The sequence below is a fragment of the Phocoena sinus genome, chromosome 11 (assembly GCF_008692025.1).
Source record: "Phocoena sinus isolate mPhoSin1 chromosome 11, mPhoSin1.pri, whole genome shotgun sequence".
Lineage (NCBI taxonomy): Eukaryota > Metazoa > Chordata > Mammalia > Artiodactyla > Phocoenidae > Phocoena > Phocoena sinus.
In genome coordinates, this window is record NC_045773.1 from 13,313,668 (window position 1) to 13,340,031 (window position 26,364).

A 26,364-nucleotide genomic window follows, 5' to 3' on the forward strand; every position below is an offset into this window, starting at 1 on the left:
AGTTAGGTCTTCTGCCCATTTTTCGATTGGGATGTTTGTTTTTTAAATATTAAGCTGCATGAGCTGTTTACATATTTTGAAGATTAATCCTTTGTCGATTTGTTTGCAAATATTTTCTCCCATTCTGAGGGTTGTCTTTTCGTCTTTTTTATGGTTTCCTTTGCTGTGCAAAAGCTTTTAAGTTTCATTAGGTCCCATTTGTTTATTTTTGTTTTTATTTCCATTACTGTAGGAGGTGGATCAAAAAAGGTCTTGCTGTGATTTATGTCAAAGAGTGTTCTTCCTATGTTTTCCTCTAAGACTTTTTTTTTTTTTTTTTTTTTTGCGGTATGCGGGCCTCTCACTGTTGTGGCCTCTCCCGTTGCGGGGCACAGGCTCCGGACGCGCAGGCCCAGCGGCCATGGCTCACGGGCCCAGCCGCTCCGCGGCATGTGGGATCCTCCCGGTCCGGGGCATGAACCCGCGTCCCCTGCATCAGCAGGCGGACTCTCAACCACTGCGCCACCAGGGAAGCCCGTCCTCTAAGACTTTTATAGTGTCCGGTCTTACATTTAGGTCTCTAATCCATTTTGAGTTTATTTTTGTGTATGGTGTTAGGCAGTGTTCTAATTTCATTCTTTTACATGTTGCTGTACAGTTTTCCCAGCACCACTTATTGAAGAGACTGTCTTTTCTCCATTGTATACCCTTGCCTCCGGTGCCATAGACTAGTTGACCATAGATGTGTGGGTTTGTCTCTGGGCTTTCTATCTTGTTCCATTGATCTAGGTTTCTGTTTTTGTGCCAGTACCATATTGTCCTGATTACTGTAGCTTTGTAGTATAGTCTGAAGTCAGGGAATCTGATTCCTCCAGCTGCGTTTTTTTCCCTCAAGACTGCTTTGGCAATTCGGGGTCTTTTGTGTCTCCATACAAATTTTAAGATTTTTTTGTTCTAGTTCCGTAAACAATGCCATTGGTAATTTGATAGGGATTGCATTGAATCTGTAGATTGCTTTGGGTAGTATAGTCATTTTCACAATATTGATTCTTCCAATCCAAGGACACAGTATATCTCTCCATCTGTTGGTATCATCTTTAATTTCTTTCATCAGTGTCTTATAGTTTTTGGCATACAGCTCTTTTGTCTCCCTAGGTAGTTTTATTCCTAGGTATTTTATTCTTTTTGTTGCTATGGTAAATGAGAGTGTTTCCTTAATTTCTCTTTCAGATTTTTCATCATTAGTCTATAGGAATGCAAGAGATTTCTGTGCATTAATTTTGTGTCCGGCAACTTTACCCAATTCATTGATTAGCTCCAGCAGTTTTCTGGTGGCATCTTTAGGATTCTCTATGTATAGTATCTGGTCATCTGAAAACAGTGACAGTTTTACTTCTTCTTTTCCAATATGTATTCCTTTTATTTCTTTTTCTTCTCTGATTGCTATGGCTAGGACTTCCAAAACTACGTTGGATAATAGTGGTGAGAATGGACATCCTTGTCTTGTTCCTGATCTTAGAGGAAATGATTTCAGTTTTTCACCACTAAGAATGATGTTTGCTGTGGGTTTGTCATATATGGCCTTTATTATGTGGAGGGAGGTTCCCTCTATGCCCACTTTTTGGAGAGTTATCATAAATGGGTGTTGAATTTTGTCAAAAGCTCTTTCTGCATCTATTGAGATGACCATATGGTTTTTTTCAATTTGTTAATATGCTGTATCACATTGATTGATTTGAGTATACTGAAGAATCCTTGCATCCCTGGGATAAATCCCACTTGATCATGGTGTATGATCCTTTAAATGTTTTTTTGGATTCTGTTTGCTGGTATTTTGCTGAGGATTTTTGCATCTATATTCATGAGTGATACTGGTCTGTAATTTTCTTTTTTTGTAATATCTTTGTCTGGTTTTGGTATCAGGGTGAAGGTGGCCTCAAAGAACAAGTTTGGGCATGTTCCTTCCTTTCCAATTTTTTGGAAGAGTTTAAGAAGGATGGATGCTAGTTCTTCTCTAAATGTTTGACAGAATTCACCTGTGAAGCCATCTGGTTCTGGACTTTTGCTTGTTGGAAGATTTTTAATCAGAGCTTCAATTTCATTTCTTGTGATTGGTCTGTTCATATTTCCTATTTCTTTCTGGTTCAGTCTTGGACGGTTATACCTTTCTAAGAATTTTCCATTTCTTCCAAGTTGTCCATTTTATTGGCATAGAGTTGCCTGTAGTAGTCTCTTAGGATGCTTTGTATTTCTGCGGTGTCTGTTGTAACTTCTCCTTTTTCATTTCTAATTTTACTGATGAGTCCTCTCTCTCTTTTTCTTGATGAGTCTGGCTAATGGTTTATCAATTTTTTTTATCTTCTCAAAGAACCGGCTTTTAGTTTTATTGATCTTTGCTATTCTTTTCTTTGTTTCTATTTCATGTATTCCTGCTCTGATCTTTATGATTTCTTTCCTTCTGCTAACTTTGGGGTATTTTTGTTCTTCTTTTTCTAGTTCCTTTAGGTGTAAAGTTAGATTGTTTATTTGAGATTTTTCTTGTTTCTTTAGTTAGGCTTGTATAGCTATAAACTTCCCTCTTAGAACTGCTTTTGCTGCATCCCATAGGTTTTGGATTGCCGTGTTTGCATTGTCATTTATCTCCAGGTATTTTCTGATTTCCTCCTTGATTTCTTCAGTGATCTCTTGGTTATTTAGTAACATATTGTTTAGCCTCCATGTGTTTGTGTTTTTTACATTTGTTTCCCTGTAATTCATTTCTATTCTCACAGCATTGTGGTCAGAAAAGATGCTTGACTTGATTTCAATTTTCTTAAATTTACTGAGGCTTGACTGTTGACCCAAGATGTGATCCTGGAGAATGTTCTTTGCACACTTGAGAAGAAAGTATAATCTGCTGTTTTTGGATGGAATGTCCTATAAATATCAATCAAATCTATCTGGTCTATTGTGTCATTTAAAGCTTGTGTTTCCTTATTTATTTTCATTAGGGATGATCTGTCCATTGGCATAAGTGAGGTGGTAAAGTCCCCTACTATTATTGTGTTACTGTCTATTTCCTCTTTTATAGCTGTTAGCCATTGCCTTATGTATTGTGGTGCTCCTATGTTGGGTGCATATATATTTATAATTGTTATATCTTCCTCTTGGACTGATACATAGTGTCTTTCCTTTTCTCTTGTAACATTCTTTATTTAAAAGTCTATTTTATCTGATATGAGCATTGCTACTCCAGCTTTCTTTTGATTTCCATTTGCATGCAGTATCTTTTCCATCCCCTCACTTTCAGTCTGAATGTGTCCCTAGGTCTGAAGTGGGTCTCTTGCAGACAGCATATATATGGGTCTTGTTTACGTATCCATTCAGCAAGCCTGTGTCTTTTGGTTGGAGCATTTAATCCATTCACGTTTAAGGTAATTATCGATATGTATGTTCCTATTACCATTTCCTTAATTGTTTTGGGTTTGTTTCATAGGTCCTTTTCTTCCCTGGTGTTTCCCACTTAGAGAAATTCCTTTAGCTTTTGTTGTAGAGCTGGTTTGGTGGTTCTGAATTCTCTTAGCTTTTGCTTGTCTGTAAAGCTTTTGATTTCTCTGTAGAATCTGAATGACATCTTTACCAGGTAGAATAATCTGGTTATAGGTTCTTCCCTTTCATCATCTTAAGTATATCATGCCACTCCCTTTCGGCTTGTAGAGTTTCTGCTGAGAAATCAGCTGTTAACCTTATGGGAGTTCCTCTGTACGTTATTTGTCATTTTTCCCCTGCTGCTTTCAATAATTTTTCTTTGTTTTCAATTTTTTCCAGTTTGATTACTATGTGTCTCAGCATGTTTCTCCTTGGATTCATTCTGTATGGGACTCTGTGCGCTTCCTGGAGTAGGTGGCTATTTCCTTTCCCATGTTAGGGAAGTTTTCGAATATAATCTCTGCAAATATTTTCCCTCGTCCTTTCTCTCTCTCTTCTTCTGGGATCCCTATAATGCGAATGTTGTTGTGTTTAATGTTGTCCCAGAGGCCTCTTAGGCTGTCTTCATTTCTTTTCATTCTTTTTTCTTTATTCTGTTCCGCAGCAGTGAATTCCACCATTTTGTATTCTAGGTCACTTATCCGTCCTTCTGCCTCAGTTATTCTGCTATTGATTCCTTCTAGTGTAGTTTCTATTTCAGTTATTGTATTTTTCATCTGTGTTTGCTTGCTTTTTAATTCTTCTACATCTTTGTTAAACATTTCTTGCATCTTCTCGATCTTTGCCTCCATTCTTTTTCCGAGGTCCTGGATCATCTTCACTATCATTATCCTGAATTTTTTTTTGGAAGGTTGCCTATCTCTACTTCATTTAGTTGTTTTTCTGCGGTTTTATCTTGTTCCTTTATCTGGTACATAGCCCTCTGCCTTTTCATCTTGTCTATCTTTCTGTGAATGTAGTTTTTGTTCCACAGGCTGCAGGATTGTAGTTCTTCTTGCATCTGCTGTCTTCCCTCTGGTGGATGAGGCTATCTAAGAGGCTTGTGCAAGTTTCCTGATAGGAGGGACTGGTGGTGGGTAGAGCTGGGTGTGGCTCTAGTGGACAGAGCTCAGTAAAACTTTAATCCACTTGACTGCTGATGGGTGGGGCTGGGTTCCCTCCCTGCTGGTTGTTTGGCCTGAGGCGACCCAACACTGGAGCCTACCCAGGCTCTTTGGTGGGGTTAACGATGGACTCTGGGAGGGCTCACGCCAAGGAGTACTTCCCAGAACTTTTGCTGCTAGTGTCCTTGCCCCCATGGTGAGCCACATCCACCCCCCGCCTCTGCAGGAGACCCTCCAACACTAGCCAGTAGGTCTGGTTCAGTCTCCCCTGGGGTCACTGCTCCTTACCCTGGGTCCTGATGTGCACACTACTTTGTGTGTGCCCTCCAAGAGTGGAGTCTCTGTTTCCCCCAGTCCTGTCAAAGTCCTGCAATCAAATCCCACTAGACTTCAAAGTGATTCTGTAGATATTCCTCCTCCCGTTGCTGGACCCTCAGGTTGGGAAGCCTGATGTGGGGCTCAGAACCTTCACTCCAGTGGGTGGACTTCTGTGGTATAAGTGTTCTCCAGTCTGTGAGTCTCCCACCCTGAAGTTATGGGATTTGATTTTATTGTGATTGCGCCCCTTCTACCATCTCATTGTGGCTTCTCTTTTGTCTTTGGATGTGGGGTATCTTTTTTGGTGAGTTCCTGTGTCTTCCTGTCGATGATTGCCCATCAGCTAGTTGTGATTCTGGTGTTCTCGCAAGAGGGAGTGAGAGCACGTCCTTCTACTCCACCATCTTGGTTCAGGGCCCCCTTTCCTCATCTTGAATGCTACTGAATAGAGCAAGTCTATGAAATCATAAGGGAAACACAAGGAATACAGAGCACCAACTTCAAACTTGACTCTATTTCCAGTTAGATAAATATTATGTTAAAACCAAGTTTTTGTGCAAATATCACACCACTGGGGAGACAAGCATTCCCAAAGAGGGTGTCCGAGAATTCTGCCTGAGAGAAACAAGAGGAGAGGGGAGAATTCACTTTTACTTGACAATTTTTATTTTACAAAGATCACTTGTGTGCAACTCCTATTTGCCAGTCTTAGCAGAAGTTCGTAACTTTTCAGTGAAATTCTACAGAGAATATCACATCAAGTTCTGGCAAAAACTGTTGACCCAGACAAATACTGCTGCATTTTTATTATTTACTCTTTTGCTCAGAGATGGGAATTTATTTTGGTTTTGCTCTGTTCTTTGAATTATCATTATTCCCATGGGGGGGCGGTATTTTATTCTGTGGATAAGACTTTGTTAGAGAATTTCACCCTTTCCTTTAAAGGAAGCACAGAAGATAGCATATACAAAGTGCATACTGCATCTGCATATATGAATACATTAGCCTAGTGAGTTTTAAACCAATAAATTAAAACTTTACTCATTTCAACACAGAGGGAGGTGAACAGCTGGGAGTTTGAAGGAGTGTTTAAAGACAATTTCATTAGCTTTACATCTGTATTCTAAGCTAAGATATAATTAGACTGAGAAAGTAAAGGAAGGCAGGAGGAAGGGAGAAAGAACAGAGCAGGGGTAGGTCAGAGGGAGAGATAATGACTATTACCCCGGGGGTGGAGAAAAAACAAAGAGACAATTGGAAGGGATATAAAATGTGGGGAGCTGGAGGAAAGATACCTCCTGGGAGAGAAAGCAGGATCACTACACTGCGACTGCATACAAAATATAAAGCAATTTTGGGAGGTAACATCTACACATTTTAATCTAGTTTTCTCCAGAGTAACGGGTTAACCAATAACTCGGGAGGAAGATGATGAAGGGCTAAACTGCACAGACACTGGGGGAGGGATAGAAAGGTTGAGTTCCTGCTCAGGAGACGACCTAGAAAAGGAAGAGTGTTGCTCCAGAAGGTCCCTGCTAAGGTCTGAGGCTGGTGTTGACCAGGTGAGAGTAGGAGTAAGACACCTGGTATTGGTGAAGCCACTCCTGCATGATCTTCAGCCACTACAATTTAGTTGCCCCTCTATAATGCAGAAATGATGATATTAGCCATCTTAGGTCCAATATAATTTATATAATGTATTTAGAGGATTTAGAGGAGACAGCTGGACAGTAATTATTGCTGCTATTATTATCATCATCATCATCATCATCAGTAATGAATAAGTTGCCCAGGACTCTAAGTAATGTTTCAATGGTAAGAAATGTGAACCATCAGGTAAAATAATAATTATTAATAGTTAATAAAGTATTAGATGGGTGATATAGTATTCTCTATTTCAAAAATTCTCTAATTCAAATATTAGCATACAGCCCGAGAGAGTGGGTATATATACAGTAATAAAATGCTTATAAACATTTGTATCTATATGGCTATACAGAGAACAAGATACAGATTTATTCTTAGAATAATATAATTACATAAGAGAAATGGTCATCAATCCTGCCTTCTTTTCCTTCCCTACCTACAAAGGAGTTGTGACCTGGCCCCTTCTTAGTCAACTTCACAACAAAATTAAACAATATCACTTTTGACCTTTCCTCCACAGTTGTTTCATGATAGGCCAGATTTTGGCATTCTCTCCTTCTCTCTCACTCCCACTGTTCTCTTCCCTCTTTATTCATACTATGTAATTCAGGATCCACTGGACTCTATCAAGTAGATGGAAGTACATCGCTTGTATTGGGACTCAGTGGTAAAGGGGGAGAAGGTTATGCCCATTTTATTATTATTACACTCTGATTACAGGCCAGTCACTGTGCTAAGTATTTTACATCTAATTTCTCAGAGAATTAAGCAATTTCTTCTATTTCATACATTTAGTAACTATACTTAGAGAAAGGTTTTGAACCCAGATTTATCTCAGCCCCAGGATCTTGGTGCTTTCCACTATAGGTTGTACCAAGGAAATAGCTTCTGATATTTTAACATTATGGTTCATTGAGAAGAATAGTGTATTTTGCCTAGATTTCTCACTTAAATCTGGATTTAAGTTCAAGATTTAAAATCAAGATTATAAGCGCCTTAAACCAGGGACTAAACCACAAATAACTTTGTATGCCCAACATCTATCACCACATAGCATGTAATAGATGCTTAGTAAATAACCAAGTAAGTGAATAAATTAGTAAAGAATGTGTAAATATTTTCAAAGAAATAAAAAGTTCTAACTAACTTTAAGAAAATAATCTGTTCTCAAAATTTATTTGCTGCTCTATCAAAAGTCTATAGGGGATTATTAGACAACCTACTAAAAACCACCATCTCCAGTGGGTAAATAGTTGAAAAAGGCAATCAAAAACTTTTGTCCTAAACACTTCTAATAATAAAATTCCATGTCCATTTACATAAATAGAGTTTAGACTTGTTATGACATAATAACAAGAAAACAATTATCGAGTTGAAATCAGAAAAAGTTATTATTGTGAGAAAGATAAATCAAACCTTCTCAATTTAACCCTTGCTGTGAAAGTCATTAGCCATGTGAACTTGGGCAAAGGAATTAATCTTTTAGTTCACTGGTTTTCAAATCTGCCCAAGTAGAGACAGACTGGATGAGAGCACAACTTTGACAGCCCGTGAATCTCTGACTGTGGAAGTAACGTATTTGCTGCAAGGGATTGCTATGTTAGCCACTGGCCTAGCCTTCAAAGTTCCTTAGAAAAGAGTAATGCTTTCTTCTGTAGTATCTCAGGTTGATCCTAAGTTGTTTGTTTTGACATTTGTTTCCACATCAACAAGCAGAATACATTTCTGGCTGTGTTAATTCCTTTCTGGTGTAGATGTCATCTAAGTGGAAGCACTATAGCTGAAACGAGGGAGTCTATATTGATTTTTGTTTCCTTTTACTTAACTAGTTCAAGCAACGTACGCATTACAGCCTTCATACCTTTCAAATAATATATATGACATCATGCTTCCCTCAGGCACTCTTAATCCAGGCAACTGCCTTCCCTTTTTGTATCAAAAGTATTTTCAATACTTTGGTCTGGGACATAACCCTCTGATGGCGTGTGTGGTAACCACATAGTCAATACTATGGGTTTTTAATTTTGGCCCCCAGGGTGTTTGGTACAGACAGGCAGGAAATGAAAAGATGTTCTGCTCCCTACAGATGCTGATATGGGACAAAATTGAAAATCGGTGAAGTGGTGAAGTCAGTGCACATCCTGATTCCTCAAGATCCCTCTCACAGCACAGAAGCTCTCCTTCTTCCTACTCGCTTCCAGAGGGATCCAATGCGACACCTCAGGTGAGTTAAAGTCAGAGGGTTCATGCTCCCAGGGAGGTTTGTCCCTCATTCTTTTTCACTTATTGCAGTAGCTGCCCCTTGGAAGTGGAAGAGAGACGAGGCCTGGAGTTTGAGAAACTTGGACTCGGATTATGCCACTAATTATCTGTGTGTCCTTGGTCAGTGCAGTCAATTTGTCTTTAAGATAAGGGACAGGTTTATAACCCTGTGAATCATGTCTGAGGGAAGTTGGCTCCAATAACCCTGACTTCCTGACAGCAAGACAGGCTCTCTCAGGAGGTAGTAGCACTTGTGTTAGTTTTGTTTCTCAGAAGACTTATTTTTTGTTGAGATATAATTCACACAGTATATAACTCACCCTCTTAAAATGTACAATTAAGTGATGCCCTGGTCTGAATGTTTGCATCCCTCCAAATTCTGTGTTGAAAACTCATGCCTTATGTGACATGATGTGATGGTATTAGGAGGTGGGGTTTTGACAGGTGATTGGGTCCTGAAGACAGAGCCCACACGAATGGGATCAGTGCCTTTATAAAATAGACTCCAGAGATCCCTTGCCTCTTCCACCATATGAGGACACAAAGAGAAGTGGGCAATCTGCGATTAGCAAGAAGTCTTTAATCAGAAACTGATCAAGGTGACATCTGGATCTTGGACTTCCAGCCTCCAGAACTATGAACTGCTGTTTACAAGCCACCCAGTCTGTGGTATTTTGTTAAAGCAGCCTGAACAGACTAAGACAAGTAGTTTTCAGTATATCCATAAAGTTGTTCAACCATCATCATTAGATAATTCCAGAATATTGTACCACCCTAAAAGAAAACACATATCCACTAAAAATCACACCCTAAACCCTCCTAAGTTCTGCTCTGGTTCACTCTGTCTTTATGGATTTACCTCTTCTGGACATTTCATATAAATAGGTTCATAGAATATGTGGCTTTATTCACTTGGTATAATATTTTCAAGGTTTATCCATGTTTTAATATCAGTACTCCATTCCTTTTTATGGCTGAATAATATTCCACTGCATGGGCATATGGCATTTTGTTTATCTATTCATCAATTGATGGAAATTTGGGTTGTTCCCACTTTCTGGCTATTGTGAATAATCATGCTGTGAATATTTGTGTATAAATTACTTCTGTTTTTGTTGATGCAATTTGCAAGCTCTCTGGAAATACTTTTTAAGAAGTCCTCTGGTCTTTACTGTTTCACTGATTTTGCTGGATATAAGACGGTGATTCTTTCCTCTATGAAGGCATCTCTGAGGCCCTGTGGCAGAAAAGGGCACAGTACTTGGAGTATGAAGACATAGATTTGAATACTGGCTCTGGTGATTTCTAGATGTTTGACCTTGAACAAGTTCCACAGCCTCTCACAGTCTAATTTCCAAGACTATAATTTTAGAGAGGATTAGTGATGCCTGACCTCCAGGGTTGTTAAGAAGGTTAAACAAGGGTTTCCCTGGTGGCGCAGTGGTGCGTCCGGAGCCTGTGCTCCACAACGGGAGAAGCCACAACAGTGAGAGGCCCGCGTACCGCAAAAAAAAAAAAAAAAAAAAAAAAAGAAGGTTAAACAAGGAGGGAATGGAAAAGCACATAGTAGATCCACAAAAGATGTCAGTTAAATGTATTCTTTCATTTACATCCTATTTATTGAGTGCCTGCTCTGTGCCATGTACTATCCCATAAGCCTCTTAAAACCAATGAATAAAACAAATATTCCTACCTCTATAAAGTTTAAAATCTGTAAGGGGAAGCATTTACCTTATTCTTTGAATCAGCAACTTGGTGAATTTACATTTTGTACCTCTCCCTTCTACACTTACCCCCAGTCAACTTCCCTTTGGGGCTACTAGCCAGGGTTTCTACTTCTACAAAGACAAGAAAAGGAGGGAATTATTCTCAGGTACAGCTATATGTTAAGAATTAGTAGGTTAGTTCCTCTATCTTCAATGGCACTGCTATCCAACAGAAATATAGTGTGAGGCACATAGGTAGTTTTAAATTTTCTAGTACCTACATTAAAAGTAAGAAAAAACAAACTGGCAAAATAAATGTTTTATTTAACCCAACATATTCAGTTCAACATAATTGATATAAAAATTACCAATGAGGCATTTTATATTCCTTCTTTGTAGTAGGTTTCCCACATCCAAGGGCAGAAGTGCAGACACAGAAAAGAAAGCAATGTGAGGATGGACGCAGACATGAGAGTGATGTATCTAATACGAGCCAAAGAAGGCCAGAGACTGCTGCCACAGCCAGAAGGTAGAAAGGAGCAAGGAAGAATCCTTCCCTAGAGTCTTCAGAGGGAGCATGACCCTGCCAACATCAGATTTCACACTTCTAGTCTAAGAATAGTGAAAGAATACATTTCTGTTGTTTTAACCCACTCACGTTAGCGGTAATCTGTTACAACAGCCCTAAGAAACTACTACAGATTCCGGTAACTCAGTTTGGACTGGCCACATTTCAAGGGTGCAATAGCCACATATGGCTAATTTGAGCACAATTTTTAAGTCTGTAGAGGAGAAGTCCTCTGTGGTCATTTCCCAAAACCTTGCTTTAGAAATGAGAACCTCTGAGATAAGTCTTAATTGAGATCTGAAGGGGTGAGCCCTCTGCCTTAGAATCATTTCTTTCTGAAACAAAATAATCTGTTACCTTTCTTAAGGCAAAGGATTCTTGATTACTCTAAAAAGACAAAACATCCCAGCAATCCACTAGGGGTTTTGCGAAATAAGAAAACTATTTTTCTTTTATCTCTCTAAGCACAGAACTCACACCTTATTGTTCACCAAAATGATCAGTAATTGTACTCTAGCTGTAGGCTCAGGAGACATTCCTCCTTTATTTTCTGCTCTCCAAACATGCTGCAACGTAATTCTATTTCCCTTTAAAATTAAGAAATAACATCTTTTTTGCGTTCATTACATCACAAAACAGAGAAAGAGCACAGGCCAATATAATACCTGTAGTGGTTCACAGGCAAGGAAATTAGGCTCAGCAGAAAAATTAAATCATTTCAATATTCAGGACACCTCTTCAACATAAAAAGCCCTTCCTTTGTATCGTCAGGTATTCAATAAGTTGCCCTGAAAGCCAGACTGACTTGAGTAAAAAGGCAGCATGTGTACTGGGGGAAGAGAAAACCACTGGGTTATGAATCAGAAAGCCTAGTTTCCAGCTGATGCCACTGATGTCAGGAATATAACCTTGAGCAGATCCCTGACCACTCAGATTCTCATATGTAAAACTGGAATAATGACAATTTCTGCCTGACTTGCCTCTCAAGACCGTTTACTATGACTCTCAAGCTTTTAGAAGTATCAGTCTCCTGAAGGGGGAACGTGAACTCACCTCCAGAGATTATGATTCTGTAGGTCTGGCCTGGGGCCCAGGAACCTGCATTTCTGATAAGTTACCAGCTGATGCTGTTCATCCACGGACTACATTTTGAGAACCACTGGTTTGTAGTATTTTACAAGATGGTAAGCCCCATGACGACAGGTACTATGTGTCAGTAGATATCATAGCATAACTGTTAGAGGCCCTGGCTTTTGAGCTGGATAGACCTGTATGAGCAGGACCTGTATGAGCTCTAATTCCTTGGGCAGGTCATGTAAGCCCTTATCTAGGAAATGGGTTGTTCTGAGGTTAAATGGGACATTGCACTCAAGAATATGATACTACATCTGGCACAGAAATGTTCAATAGACGTTTACTCTTAATGTTATTATTGTGTCTGTCTCTAGCCCTAACAGATTTGTTAAACACACTGTTCCACAAATATTTTATAGACTAACAAGTGCTAAACAAATTAAGGGCATTATCAGGGTGGTGTGGGGCTACATCCTCATCAAACTCTGTTCTTGCTACAGATGAAATACATGGTTAACATCACTAATGGGAGTTTGGGGGGTGAAAAGAATGGAAAGGAGTCTGCTCGAGCCCAATCCATCACATGCATTAGGGTCTTCTATGTGCTCCTTTCTTTATCGTAGTTGTTTTGTTTTTTTTCCTTAGCAAAATGCATTTAAAAATCTTCCATCATTTTGAACCACCAGATCCTTCTCGTTTTAGAACCCCTAACTCTGCAACTTGATAAATTTCTAGGAGGCCCATCATAGACACCTCCCCAGCTTTTTTCCCAGTGCCAGGCCCCCAGATAGTTGGCTCCATTGGCACCTGTCCCGGGGCCTTGCTGCCAGGAGGCAGACCCTAAAAGTTGTGGCTGCTAAACATGCATATGGCTGCCCCCTGGCTTGTTGCTGCTGGTGGTGATGGTGATGGTGATGGTGATGGTGATGATGATGATGATGATGGTGTTAATTAACAGCAAGTAACACTTAGTTCATGTTACTAAGCCAGACATCTTCCTAAGTGCTCTACACATATAAATAAGTTTAATCAATTTAGGTATTTATTTTTCAGAGAAGCTTATCATTATTATTATATCCCTATTTTATAGATGAGGTCACATCTGTAAAGGTGGGGGAAGGGCGACAAAGATGCTCTGAACTCTGCTTCAACCACTGAAGAAGAGTGAGACACCCGTGTGCTAAGAAGCTGATAGTGGTGGCAGCAGCAGCAGCAGCAGTGCAAAGAGGACAGAGATGATCTTTCACTTAGAGCTAAACTACATTCTTAGAGAAGCACATCCTAGCACTGGCAGGTCCTCTGATATGGGCTAAATGACTCAATGAATGACAGCTCACACTCAGTGTTGCTTGCAAGGATCAGACACTGCACTAAGTACAGAGAACATATACATGATCTCAATCCTCATAAACACCCCAACAAACACTTATTTTGTCCATTTTATACGTGGGGGGAAAAAAGCAACCCAAGACTTAGGGGGAGAAAATAGCTTCATCACACAGCTGGTAAGTGGCAGATCTGTCTATTTCATTTCAAAACCCATGCTCTTAACTTCCAGGTCCACTTCATCTCCAGCTGTTGCTTCTGGTGTGGTAGGAGATGCCACGGCTATTCCTTCACCTGCCCTCAACCTCTGAGGCAGTATCATTGATCCCACATTTCAACCAAGCATTATCACATTAGCTGATATTAAATGCATACATGTTCGGATTTTTCACTTGTCTGTTTTTCTCCCCTCTTCCTAATTTATTTCATTCAACAGACTTCAATCTTTTTTTTTTTTTAATACAACATGTCCCAGACTCTATCAGCAAGGGAGTTTTATTTATAGTTAAGACAACCAGCCTGGCTGAGCATGTCTAATGAAGCCATTAATGACTTTGCTTCAGGAGAGGTCTTAAATTGAATATTTCTAATAACTTTTGGTTTGTATCACTGCTACTATACGTCCATGCCAGTGGGGATATAAAGTTGCTGCCAGTTTCTCTATTTACCTCAACATCTTTATTACTGATTAATATTTTCCCACCATGAAATGTATTTAAGTACTTAAACTGATATTCAAAAGGAGTTTTCCATTTGCTGTTTATTATTTTTTGGGTATACTTCTCCCTATTCTTTTCCTGAATTTTCTTCACTGGAGTCACTGCTTTTTAATCTAGTTATTAGCTTTCTTCTTGCTAAATCTTTCTACTACCTTGGCTTCATTTCATGGCCATGGTTTTGAGACAGCACAGAGAAATAGGAAATCGATTCTTTGGCTGCAGTCAGCATGACTCTAAATGCACTGGCCAGCCAGTTTCTTAGAAAGAGAAACAATAAAATAAAAAGTCAGTACAGAACTAGGCTTTGCAGTAACTGCGAGAAAACTGACATTTACTCAACTCTCTTTTGATCTTAATTGAACACTTGTTACTTTTGCAAAAACAGGCAGTACTAGGTTTAATATCTGTCTGGAATTATTTGAGAGCTGTCTGTTCTTTTATTTATTCCGGGGAAACGTATGAGAGTCTTGAGAAGTGAAATACTGTTTCTGGCTGCTGCGCTGTGAGGTCAAACTTTGAAACTCACTTCTGTGTTCTCTGCATTCTGATGGGGCTATATGGGCATGATGGTGGGGAGCAGGGATGTTTTAGGGCAGGTCCTGAGCTTTGCAGGAATGTTTGATTAAGGAGTAACTCGATAAGATTGTGCTTATTGAGTTCTACTCTCAATATCAACAAATACTGGAGGTTCCTACTGTACATCTGTGTTCTCTGACCCTAGAATAAGCCAAAACCATCTACGGCCTATGTTAGTCTTAGTGATAAGACACTTCCTAAGCCTAAAATGCCTTCTGAGGACCACTGGGCAGTGTCTCCACATGCTCTGACTGCAGGTGGTGGCCCCTGGTTTGCATTTCTTACTGTCATAGATTCAAGCTACACCCCTGTGATTATTCAACCCAGGCCTCCTCCTTGCTCCAATTCTGAGAACACTCACTAATCCCAGAATACGCCTCACGTGAATGACACAGGACGCTTTCTGCCCTGCCCACCCCAGATGCAGCTGTAACAGCAGCAGAAATTTTGTGAACAGATCAACAAAATGCTTACATTTGGAGAGGATGCACTTTCTCAAAAAGAAATAACGGCTGAAGTTGGTAAACTGTACCACAGAGATGGGAATAAATTTAGCCTCTCTGAAACCAACATCAATTGAGACTACATCAAACATACATTTTTTTCACCCATTCACAGAGGGTTTTTAAATGTCTTCACACCTCTTGTTCCATATGAACATATGGACCAGCCATTTTATTCTTTTTCTCAAATCTGCCAGTGTGAACAGAATCAGTAACACACAGTAAGGCATAGGATCTGTGGGAAATTTCGTATTAGATGAATAGTTTCAGGCTTAGCTGTAACCCTTCAGCATACATATCTGTCTTTCAAATCATGTGTTTAGCTATAACTATACATTCTTAGAGTTAGAAAGAACGTTAGTAACCATCTGTTCAACACCCTCATTGTACAGAGGTGTAAACTGAATCCCAGAGAGGCAAAAACAACTTTCCCAGCAGCTGGCTAATAATAAAACTAGTAAATAGTAAAGCAAGTAAAAGACTAAAACTACCTGGTTGCAGGACCTGGATAATACTTCCAGGCATATCTATATAGAGGCAGGCATGCATGTACTCACATAAGTCCTTACGTGCATGTACACATATGGATCCACATCACAGTCAACATCTCAATCATTTCTGTCAAAACCATGTTTTCTGTCTGGTTTCATCCTAATTACTGATATGACCAATACTGGGCTGCATTTCTGCTACTAATTGGCGTGTGCATGCTTTTGGTTTGGATTCCCGCAAAAGCAGAGCCTGAAAGAAGGACTGGAAACAGTTTATTTGGAAGATAAATTCCAGGAAGTAGGAGTGAGAAGGAGAAGGCAGAAGAGGGTACTGTGGGCAACGGGGCTTCAGTCTTGCTGGGGACCTCAAAGGAACCATGTAGAATGTGCCTAGGTGTTCTCCTTCTAAATGGCAGGCCCTGAGACCTTTATCTACTGATTCTCATGCCCCATTGTGTGAGGACTGCACTGAAGAAGAGAGTTAGTTTCTCAGAGTTCCCCTTGCTTGTGACTTTAGAGAAAGGCTTGAGAAACAAAAATACAGAACAGGGACAGTCAACCCAGCTGTGGTTGAAAGCAGAAATGGGCGAGGGGATTGGGAGATTGGGATTGACATATATACACTAATATGTATGAAATGGATAACTAATAAGAACCTGCTGTATAAAAAAATAAAACAAAACAAACAAAAAAAAAGAAATGGGCGAGGGGGTGCTGCACCAAGAACAACTGATACACAGTTCAAGGCACAATAACCACTTTTAATACTTCATATATTTCTATCTAATTTAAACAACACAGTTGTATGTATTAGCCTCAGAGGTGGCTGGTTCACTGCCTTAACATGAAAGGGACTACAGCATGCCTTGTGTCCAGCGTACAGCTTGAAATTGGAGACTGGGTCTCTCTCTCCTTTCTGGTCAGTAGGCAGCATCTGTTCATTTGACATATGTTTATTTATTTAGTGAATGGCACTATATACTAGGCATTTTGAAGATACTGGGCATACAGCAGTGAACTAAAAAGACAGAAATGCCTGCCTTAACAAAGCTTCAGTATGGTCAGGAAAGACATTTTGCATAAAGACAAAACTTATAGTTGTTCATATATTGATAAGAACTCCGAAGAAAAATAAAATAAGAAGAGGGGTATAAAATGTTGGTGAGGGCTTCCCTGGTGGCGCAGTGGTTGAGAGTCCGCCTGCCGATGCAGGGGACGTGGGTTCGTGTCCCGGTCTGGGAAGATCCCACATGCCGCAGAGCGGCTGGGCCTGTGAGCTATGGCCGCTGGGCCTGCGCTTCCAGAGCCTGTGCTCCACAATGGGAGAGGCCACAACAGTGAGAGGCCCGCGTACCGCAAAAAAAAAAAAAAAAAAAAATGTTGGTGAAAAGAATTATTGCTATTTTATTTTATTTATTTACTGTGGTCAGTAAAAGCCTTACCAATTTGGTGGCATTTGAGCACAGACCCAAAGAAGGCTAGAGGGCAACTGATGGGAACACACAGGGCAACAACATTATTGGAAAACGTCAGTAGAAAGATCCTAAGGTCTACTTACTTAGCACTGTGTCTAATAACAAATAAAAACTAAGCGCTTGAAACAGACTTTGCAACCTTGTGGGCTAGGAACAGCCTCTCCCCGGAAGACCACTTTGATTTGTTTCATACAGCCTTTTCATTTTTATTTTAAAATTAATTTGAGTTGGTTGGCAATGTTAAATAATTAGGAGATTTATTCATAAAAACTCAAAAAGCTGGGAGACCTGGCATATAGGACCAGAGCGGTGCACTGGTTGGTACTTTAATGGGACATGTTTGTTCCAGTTTTCTGCAGTCACCAGCCTTCCCTCTTGTCAGCAGGACTCACTAGTCCTTTAAGACTGTTTCATTCACTTGTTAGCTTCCTTGCTCTTCCAGGTAGTTGGGTTATGTGTTCTTTGTTACTGTGTTCATCAGTAGTCTTTTCTGTTTTTTAATTACTGTCAGAGACTGAGTCTAGCTTCGGTAAGAGAGAAAATTTCCATTGTACCATAAATTACTAATCAATTCCTTAAATGATTAGCAGACCTTTCAAGGTGCATCCCTTGCAGGAGAAACCTGTTTATTTATTTGGGTCTTCTATCTTATTTAGGGAAAAAGATCAGGAAAAAGTATATTTGAGATTCACTAATTATGACAAACATGATAGACATAAATTATTTTCCTTGCCAAAAACTCACCAAGAAATATATGACTAAGGAAGTATAGAAAAGGAAAAGAATGAACAGTTAAAGAAATCTGTTCAAACTTCAGAGTGTCGAGTGCTATGTAAATTAATAAAATCAAGACAAATAGCAAGAAAACAAAAACATTAATTAAAGCTTGACTTTACTTACACTAAAGGAGGCATATGGTAAGGGAATATTAATGCCATGTAAACCAGTTCACAAAAGACTCACCAAAAAATCAATACACTGATTTCCTACAAAAAACTAAGTGAATAAAAAAAGACACAGATACACATCTTGGGTGAAAATTCCGAGTTTTTCAAAACACCACTGAGGAGATTAATGGCTTCCTTGATTTTCAACCCTTTAATTTCTTATATCTACTCAGCACAGTGAGTTAAATAAACACATTGCTTTGGTCAAACACTGAGAAATCGATTCATTATGTTATGCTTTAGAGAATATGTATCTCCCAGAGTCAGGAGGAGTTAGAGCCAGACTATCTCAGTTGAGGACTTTGGGGAGGGTCAAGGGTCATGAAAAGACTGGAGAAAAGGAAATGAGGCACAGAGCCTGAGGCAATGGCTTGGGGAGGGGGCAGAGATAAAGCTCCTGACCAGATGAGGGAGAAAAGTAATAGTTCTAAAAGAGACAGCTAGATGCCAACATGTCCATGATCAGGGAATGGCGAGGATGCTATGAACCTAACTAAGGCAAGAGTTTAGGATTTGAAGGTAGGGCATTCTAAAGTTTGTAAGTGGATGGGGGTTTACATTTAGAAAAACGCAGGAAGAGTGAAAACCAAAATTTAAAGAGTACATTTGCAACCATTTACTGGATAAATCGACAAGACAGCCACAAGGCTGTATAGCGAGCTGGTCAAAACTATGGAATCTGGAGTTAGTCAGCTTTGGGTTGGAACCATATTTTCTCTACCACCTCCTGGCTTGGTGACCTTGGGTGAGTTTCTTAACTTCTTAATGCTTCAGTAATAATATTAATAATAATAGCGACAAAAGTAAAAATAAAGAGTAAATACTTCCTAGTGATCATGAGACAATGAAATAAAAGTACACGGAGTGCTTAGCACAGTGCCTGGCATGAGTAAGGGATCCATACGTGTAAGCACTACCGTTACTACCTTTAATTACTCAACAATTGCACATAATCTGCCGTATCAAGCTGTCGGTCAATATAACTATAGAACGCAGCTAATAAGAGTTCTGTGTCTGTCTTGCTTAGGAGTATATTCACAGATATTAACACAGAGCTGTCTCCTTGTAAAATACTCAATAACATTATTTGAATGAATGCATGAATCAAGGTCATGATGATCCAAAAGTCATTTTTTGTTTTACGTTGTAAAAACACAGATATATTCCAGGTGTCCCTCTTGGACTTGACACACTGAATAACAAAACAGGCGAACTAGACTCATTTCAAAAAGACCTGGAAAGACACCCACCATCCCAACCTGGAAACCAACTCTCAGTGCATGCTGGACTTAGGCAGCGTCAACAATGAGTTATGTATGTCAGCTGGTAGGCTCCTATCTTCCAGAAAACCAAGAAAGTAATAAATAGCATGTCTGAACTTTTTAAAGCCCTTGTCTAGCGGGTGACCATGAGAGTATGGTAAAAGCCTTGTGTCTAGGCTTTCCGGCTCCTGCTAAGCTATAGGTGTATTGCCGTGAAAAAGAAAGTATCGAATGATGGAGTGATACCAACAAAGATATTGAAAGAGTCACCCAGATAAACTTCCATGCAATGACATCAAAGGAGGCAATACTCTATATTATCAGGTTTATTGCCCAATATCTCTGTGCAACTCAGCACTGGAAGGAGCAAAAACAACAACTTTCAAACTAAATAACGGCTCAAACAACTGTAAGGACCACACAGACGGGTGAAACATCAGTGTCTAGCTCTGGATACAACACCATGGAAAGAGGCGCTAAAAGACTATCAGGAGAGAGTATTCAGAAGTGTCAGCAAACGCTAGTCATAGTAGCACGCACTCTTACCATTTTATCATCGCCATCTAAAGTGAAGGCCCGCTTTTGAATTAGTGTGAAATACAGTGGCATTTTTAAATCAAAAAGTTCTAAAATGACACTCTACCTGCAAGGCACAACATGAATGACTGCAGCACCAGCAGTTCCCATGGCAACCTCATCTTCAGTTTCTGAGGTCAAAGGAGTTTCAAGTCCAATAACAAGTGAATAAAATAGCTGTTTCTTTTAAGTTGTATTCAACCTTTAATCTGTGGGAGAGAAGAGACAATATAATGAGATTTGGGAATACTTCTCCTTGTGCGCTCTGAAAATTTATCCTTACTTGAGTACAAATAAAAATGCTTCTGGAAAGCTACTCTTGAAGAAGAGAAAGCATGTTAAATTTTGAATTGAAGCAAATACGGCTCCTTTCCTTCTTCCCAATAATACTTGGGCAGAGACTGAAGCTGGTAGGTCCCTGTGGCTACTGAGCGCAGGTAAGAACAGCTTCTGATCAGATGTGAACCAACCCTTTCCAGTCCCTTAGTTTCCAGGCCCCATTCTTATTTATTTTCCAATTAATAATACACCCAAAATAGTGAATACAGAAGGAATTCCACTGAACAAAACAGGGCTAGCATTGGTGGACTTTAAAGATAAATTCTGAAGTCTTAGAATGGAGTTACATGTGTGAAAAATTATAACTACCCCATCAACTCAAACATTTTTTTCCCCCAATGCTCCATGTTTCATCCCCAAAATGCAACAGAAATACGCAGCTCCAGTGCCTACAGAGAAAAATCCTACTAAGTATGAGTAGCTGTCTACTAGGTTCTTTTGGACAAATCTAGAGCATGAGTAAGAACAGTCATTCTTCCGTTAGCCAGGAATCTTAAAACAGGAGAACTCCGTGGTGAAGAGAGGCTGCTTGTTCTGTGTACGATGTACAAAGCAGGTAGGTGGATGGGTGAAGCAGGCAGCATTCACGGGCCCTTGGGAGGGCAAGGGTACATCCTGTCTGAAGGGGCAGGTACCCCCCCAGCTCATGCTGATGGCTAACATGTGGGGCACAGACCTAGGGTTGCAGAAGCACTTACAACTTTTCAAAGAAAAGTTGAAAACATTATTGTATTTTGAAAATCTCCCAAGTTTTAAATGTTGGAAACCACTTCAAAAGATTCTTTTAAAACATCGAGGGAGCCAAACACCACCAAATTGCCTTCAGGTACCACAGTTTTGCAACATGACCTCGGTAAAACAGAACTCACACTGTGCTTGGCTTGCTCTCATCCACTCATCCCTTCTCCCATCCATCCTATGAGCCAGACGTGGATTTATGCATCTATGGAGTGCCTTTCGCTTGCCAGACACTAGTGAGGCACGGGACCTGCCAAAATGGAGATCCCAGCCGTATGCAGCCGTAAGACTCTCCTACTCCAGGGGGGTCAGTTACCTGCAGTTTCATAAAACTGCAACACAACATGCCATTTTGAAGGAAGGAGGACGGTTTCCAGACTTCATAAAGGAGATGAGCTCCTACTGGTGTTTCAAAGATGAGAATGATGCTTCTTCCTATTCATCATTTAACCAAATAAGGGAGAAATCTAGGAAAGCAGAAGACACACTCTGTTTACAGCTAGGGCGGTAACCAGTTGCCAGGTCCTGGTTATGTACCCCACCCCGTCTCTCTCTCCCAAGGTTGTTTCAAAAGAAACGTCCTGGTTAAGTACATGAAACCTCTTTGAAAACCACACAGCACCATACGAATGCTAGATATGATTATTATTGTAGCCCTGATATTTTTTAAGCTGATGATAACCTGGGTCTTCTCCTCTCACTGCCACTTACCAGAGCGAACACAGGTTTACATGAGAACATGGATCAACATGGACTAACATGAGCTCCTCAATCAAGGGCTCTTAGCATTAATTGATGCCACGTGGTCACTCAGAAGCCTTTATGTTTACCATGAAGCGAACAGAAAGTGAAGAACCATCATTAGAGAACTCGTCTTTCTTTTGCGTCCTTAAATAGCTCAGTTTCTGATAAAGCCAGACTAGATATGTTGTGAAGACAAAAGGGACTCTTAACTTCTGATGTGCTGATGTGGGTGAAAAGTGGGCCGTGTCTCTAACTGGATATGTTCAGATACTCTTCTGACATGCACGGTAATTAGGCCATTTTAGATAAACAGGATGTGCTGATCAATGAAAACTATTAATGTCTTTAGCAAATGATCAGGGTATTAATAATTAATTTTGCGACGGAAATGTCATCTCAGACCAGAGGATTGATCTACGTTGTTAAGCAGTTTCTTGAAGCAATTAAAATTAGCTTAGAAAATGTATCCAATTACACCGTGAAGATTTAATTCAAGATAGGATGCTATTTACAGTGTGTGCTCTGTTAAGAGCTGTAGATTTTTAAGGATGAAGGATTTCAAGAACCCGACTGGCGTTTATTTACATCCAGGTAGGTAAGGCTCACCTTCACTAATCAGAAGTAATGGGGTCGTTGATGGTAATTCGTCTGGTGGGCAGTCCTAACCAGAGCACAGGGTTTTCTGAAGGGAGCTGAAGATTGATGAATCTCATGTGGGTCTGTGGTGCAGGATACAAAGTTTCATAATTTCCGTTTTTCTGCCAGAACCAGAAAGCAAGCTGTGGGATGAGGCGAGAGTTGTGGCAGTAATAGATCTCCCCTGCAGCCTGGAGCTCTCTCTGGTTTACCCTAAGGTGGCTGTAGGAAAAGGTAGTGTACTCAGCACTAACTGTGGGACCTTGAACAAGAATTAGACTCGTGAATCCTGGGGAGGGGGCCACACAATGAAACAGGACTGGGTTGCTTTCTCTGGCTGAGCCAGAAGGATATGAATAATTGAGAACCCCACAGTTTATCTGTACACATTGCTCCACACAGCCAAACTCCTCCAGCCTCCAACACTTCAAACAATTCTTATATAGCAAGAGTCATGCTAAAGAACTCAGTCTAAAGTGTGTAAGACAAATCATGACTCAGTTCTTCCTTAAACATCTTGGTTTCCAAGAACCTACATGCAGGGTCTCATCATATAATGACTGCTTTTAGCACTTTGCTAAATTAAAATTCTGCTGGTATCCAAATGCTCTAATTCAGCTCAGCAAAGAAGCAGGTGTGCTTACTGGGGGCAGGGACAATGCTAGGGGTGGAGGTGCAGAGGTGATGGAGGTAAGAGCCCTATCCTCAAGGAGCTCACTGTTTACTTGGCAAGAAAGGCGATTAAACCAGGCATTATATTTCAGTGGGATTAACATAGTAAATCTATTAAGGACAAGGTGCTGAGGATGCTAAAGGAACATCACCTAACTGAGCCAGGGGGTGGGGTAAGGCAGGGGCTTCAAGAATGCTCTCCAAAGGGGCTAACAGTTCGAACTGTGTCTTAAAGGGTAAGTAAGAGGGAGAAAGGAAATTCTAAGCCGAGTGGCAAGGGCAACTGACAGACATGAGAATTTAGAGAATCTTCAAGTTACTGCAACACAAGAAAATGGAAGGAGCACAATGGGCGGACTCACACCTGTGCTCTAATCTTGGCCCTACATTCTCCAGCTGTGTGGCTCATCTGTAAAATAACAAGAATACCCATCATCCAGGCTTATTGTAAGGATTAGTGAGAGGGTACGGAAGGCACCAAGGTCAGGGCCTTGACACTTAGTAGCCACCCTTGCTAAACATAGTACAGCACTGCCTAAGCCAGGTACCTGATCCCCGAACAGCCTTGAATGTATATTAAAGAGTTTGGACCTGAATCTGAAGACTAGGAGATGGTGGAAATGACTTTAAACAGGGAGAAGTTCTGAATAAACTTGGTTTCCCTGTATGGGGATCTGCTTTACATGCAGTCCCCAGAAACAGAGAATATCTACTTTCCCCATTGCTTGTCTCTTCTGCTCAACAGGTGAAATCTAATTACGAAGTATACTTCCAATATTCAACACAGTTTTCAAAACCTCATGGCAGTAAGACAGAATGGGAAAACACTGGATTTGGAATCAAGTGAATTGAGTTCTTTCTTCCTGGTTTTGCTACGAGTTATCAATTTTGGGGAAGCCACAACCTTTGTAAACATATTTGCTTATCTATAGTTTGGGACTCATACCATGAGCCCTATCTTTCTCACACGTGGTTGTAAGATTTAACTGACCTATGTTTTGAAAGTGAATATCAATTATTCTTATTGTGTAGATTCTAATTCAAATCCCCTCCGAGATTTTAAACTTTACAAAGGTAGTAATATTTGTTTTTTCATAGGTATTTAAGAGGCTCATGGAGAATTACATGGCACAGAGCAGGCAGTCAATAAATAGTATGTAAATGAAAGAATAAATTTAACATCTTTCATGGATCTACTATGTACTTTTACATTCCCTTCTTATTTAACCTTCATCACAACCCTGGAGGTCAGGTATCACTAATCCTCTTTAAACTTATAATCTTGGAAATTAGATTATGAATGGAACTTGTTCAAGGTCAAACATCTAGAAATCATCAGAGCCAGTATTCAAATCTAGGTCTTCATACTTCAAGTACTGGGCTCTTCTCTACCACAGCAACAGAAATGTAAATAAAGCAATGTGTCTTTAAAGGGGAGACATAAAGTTCTGGTGGTAACCCTCCTAACTCTGCTTTTCATGTTGCCCTTCTGCAGAATAGAAACCAGATACCAGGGAGCAGAGATACAGAATCTGCATAATATTCATAATGCAAAGTAGAGCATGGGTTTCAGAGCTGAGCCCTTGTCCGAAGAGTGCATTTCACTAGTGTGAATTCAGAACTGCTTGTGAGAGCACAGCTGGGAATGCTTCTTTCCCTCTAAACGTAAGAACAACAGGAACATTTGTTTTCTTCCTAATTATTATTTAGGATGCAGCCATTCTTAAGGCAAGAATTTTAAAAAGGATCATCCACAATTCCCAGTGTAGAGTTGAGCATTTTCTAACTCTACAATTAACTAATAAGCGGTGCAGTCAATCATAATGGCAAGGAAGCGGTGAGCAGAACTGAAAGCAGGAGACACATTCAGCTTCCTCAGAAAGCAACCTGTCAATCATTTCAAGGGAAAATGGCATACAGTCAAATCTTAATATTTAGTCAGTCAACAAATATTTATTGAGTGCTCATTATTCAAATGGTAATATGCAGAATGCAAAGAGTCAAGGTCAAGGCCTCTGCCCACAAAAGGATGACAACTCAGCTGGGTAGAAAAGATTACTGACGATATAACTTAGTTTATATGGCAACTTAGGGGTACAAATAATCTATACTTTCTATCCTTATGGTATCTGATCTACAGGTTCCTCTTGGATAATGAAAATTCATAGCAATCAAATTAGCTTAATAGATTTTCTCCTTGTACCAGCTTTTTATTCTATCTTCTACAAGAAACATATTTCCATGTCTATTTCCTTGAGGTCTTCCCTACTTCAGTGGAGACTGAAATAAGTAGTCTGCCAGGAATGTGAAAACATGTGTGTTGCTTGGTTTCTCTTTGGATTGCTTGTCCCAAGCATCTGAAAGTATTAAGAGGAAAGTATTAAGTATAAAGAAGATATAAAAAGGACTGGATAATACACTGGGAAAACTGCACTTATTAACCAACAGGTAGGCATGCATGAGATGGAATTCCTTATGTAGATGGCACCCAGCTACTCAGTGGCTGATTGGGACTCTATTTCCATCATAAGATCACATTACAGAGGACTTTGAGGACAGAGGGTCAGCTAAATGGAGACAATTATCCCCATTTTTAAAGGCTTTCTAGGCAAAATGGTGTCTGCCACTTGTGGCAATTCTAACCAGAAATATGATGATTACATTAAGACACACTCTGGCATAAAAGCCAGCTAGCCAACATCTTATCAACTCAGTCACTGAAGGATATCTTTTAGACATTCTGAGAGACAAAAGAATTCTACACACTATTTATGAAAAGTCCCATATTAAAGTTTCTTAGAATATATATGCACTACCACTTTCTAAACAAATATTCTCCTTATAAAATCTTGCTCTCCTTTGATGTTAGACCTTTACACTTTGCTACTCAGGAGACCATCTTAAAAACAAGAACTGAAGTCATTGCAATAATCAAAGTGTGTTATTTCAAAAGATCACTGGATTGAGATTCAGAACAACTGGGTTCGTAGCTCAGTGCTGTTATTTACTCGCTGGGCAAGTTTTTTCACCAATAAAAGTGGTCTGGATCAGACTGTTTCTAAAAATCGTTTAAGTCCTGTTGCATCATTACATCAGAAAGACGGTGCATATTCAAAAGATTTAATTCAATAAATGAATGGTGGTCACTCTGCCTTTGTCATCACCAATTAGACATCTCACAATTTCTCAGATGACATCATCTTCTCATGCGTCAAAGTTGTCTGAGATACACTGC

The 26,364-nt window shown here is 39.9% G+C and overlaps 1 protein-coding gene across 1 annotated transcript in view; it reads right to left on the bottom strand.

The window, feature by feature from the left end:
- The window catches only part of CNTN4 (contactin 4), a 984,995-nt gene that overhangs the window by 494,856 nt on the left and 463,775 nt on the right, over positions 1–26,364 (bottom strand). The window contains exon 4 of the mRNA XM_032650303.1: positions 20,068–20,209. Within this exon, the coding sequence (XP_032506194.1) occupies positions 20,068–20,122 (55 nt within the window). The 5' untranslated portion in view covers positions 20,123–20,209. The remainder of the gene's footprint in view (positions 1–20,067; positions 20,210–26,364) is intronic.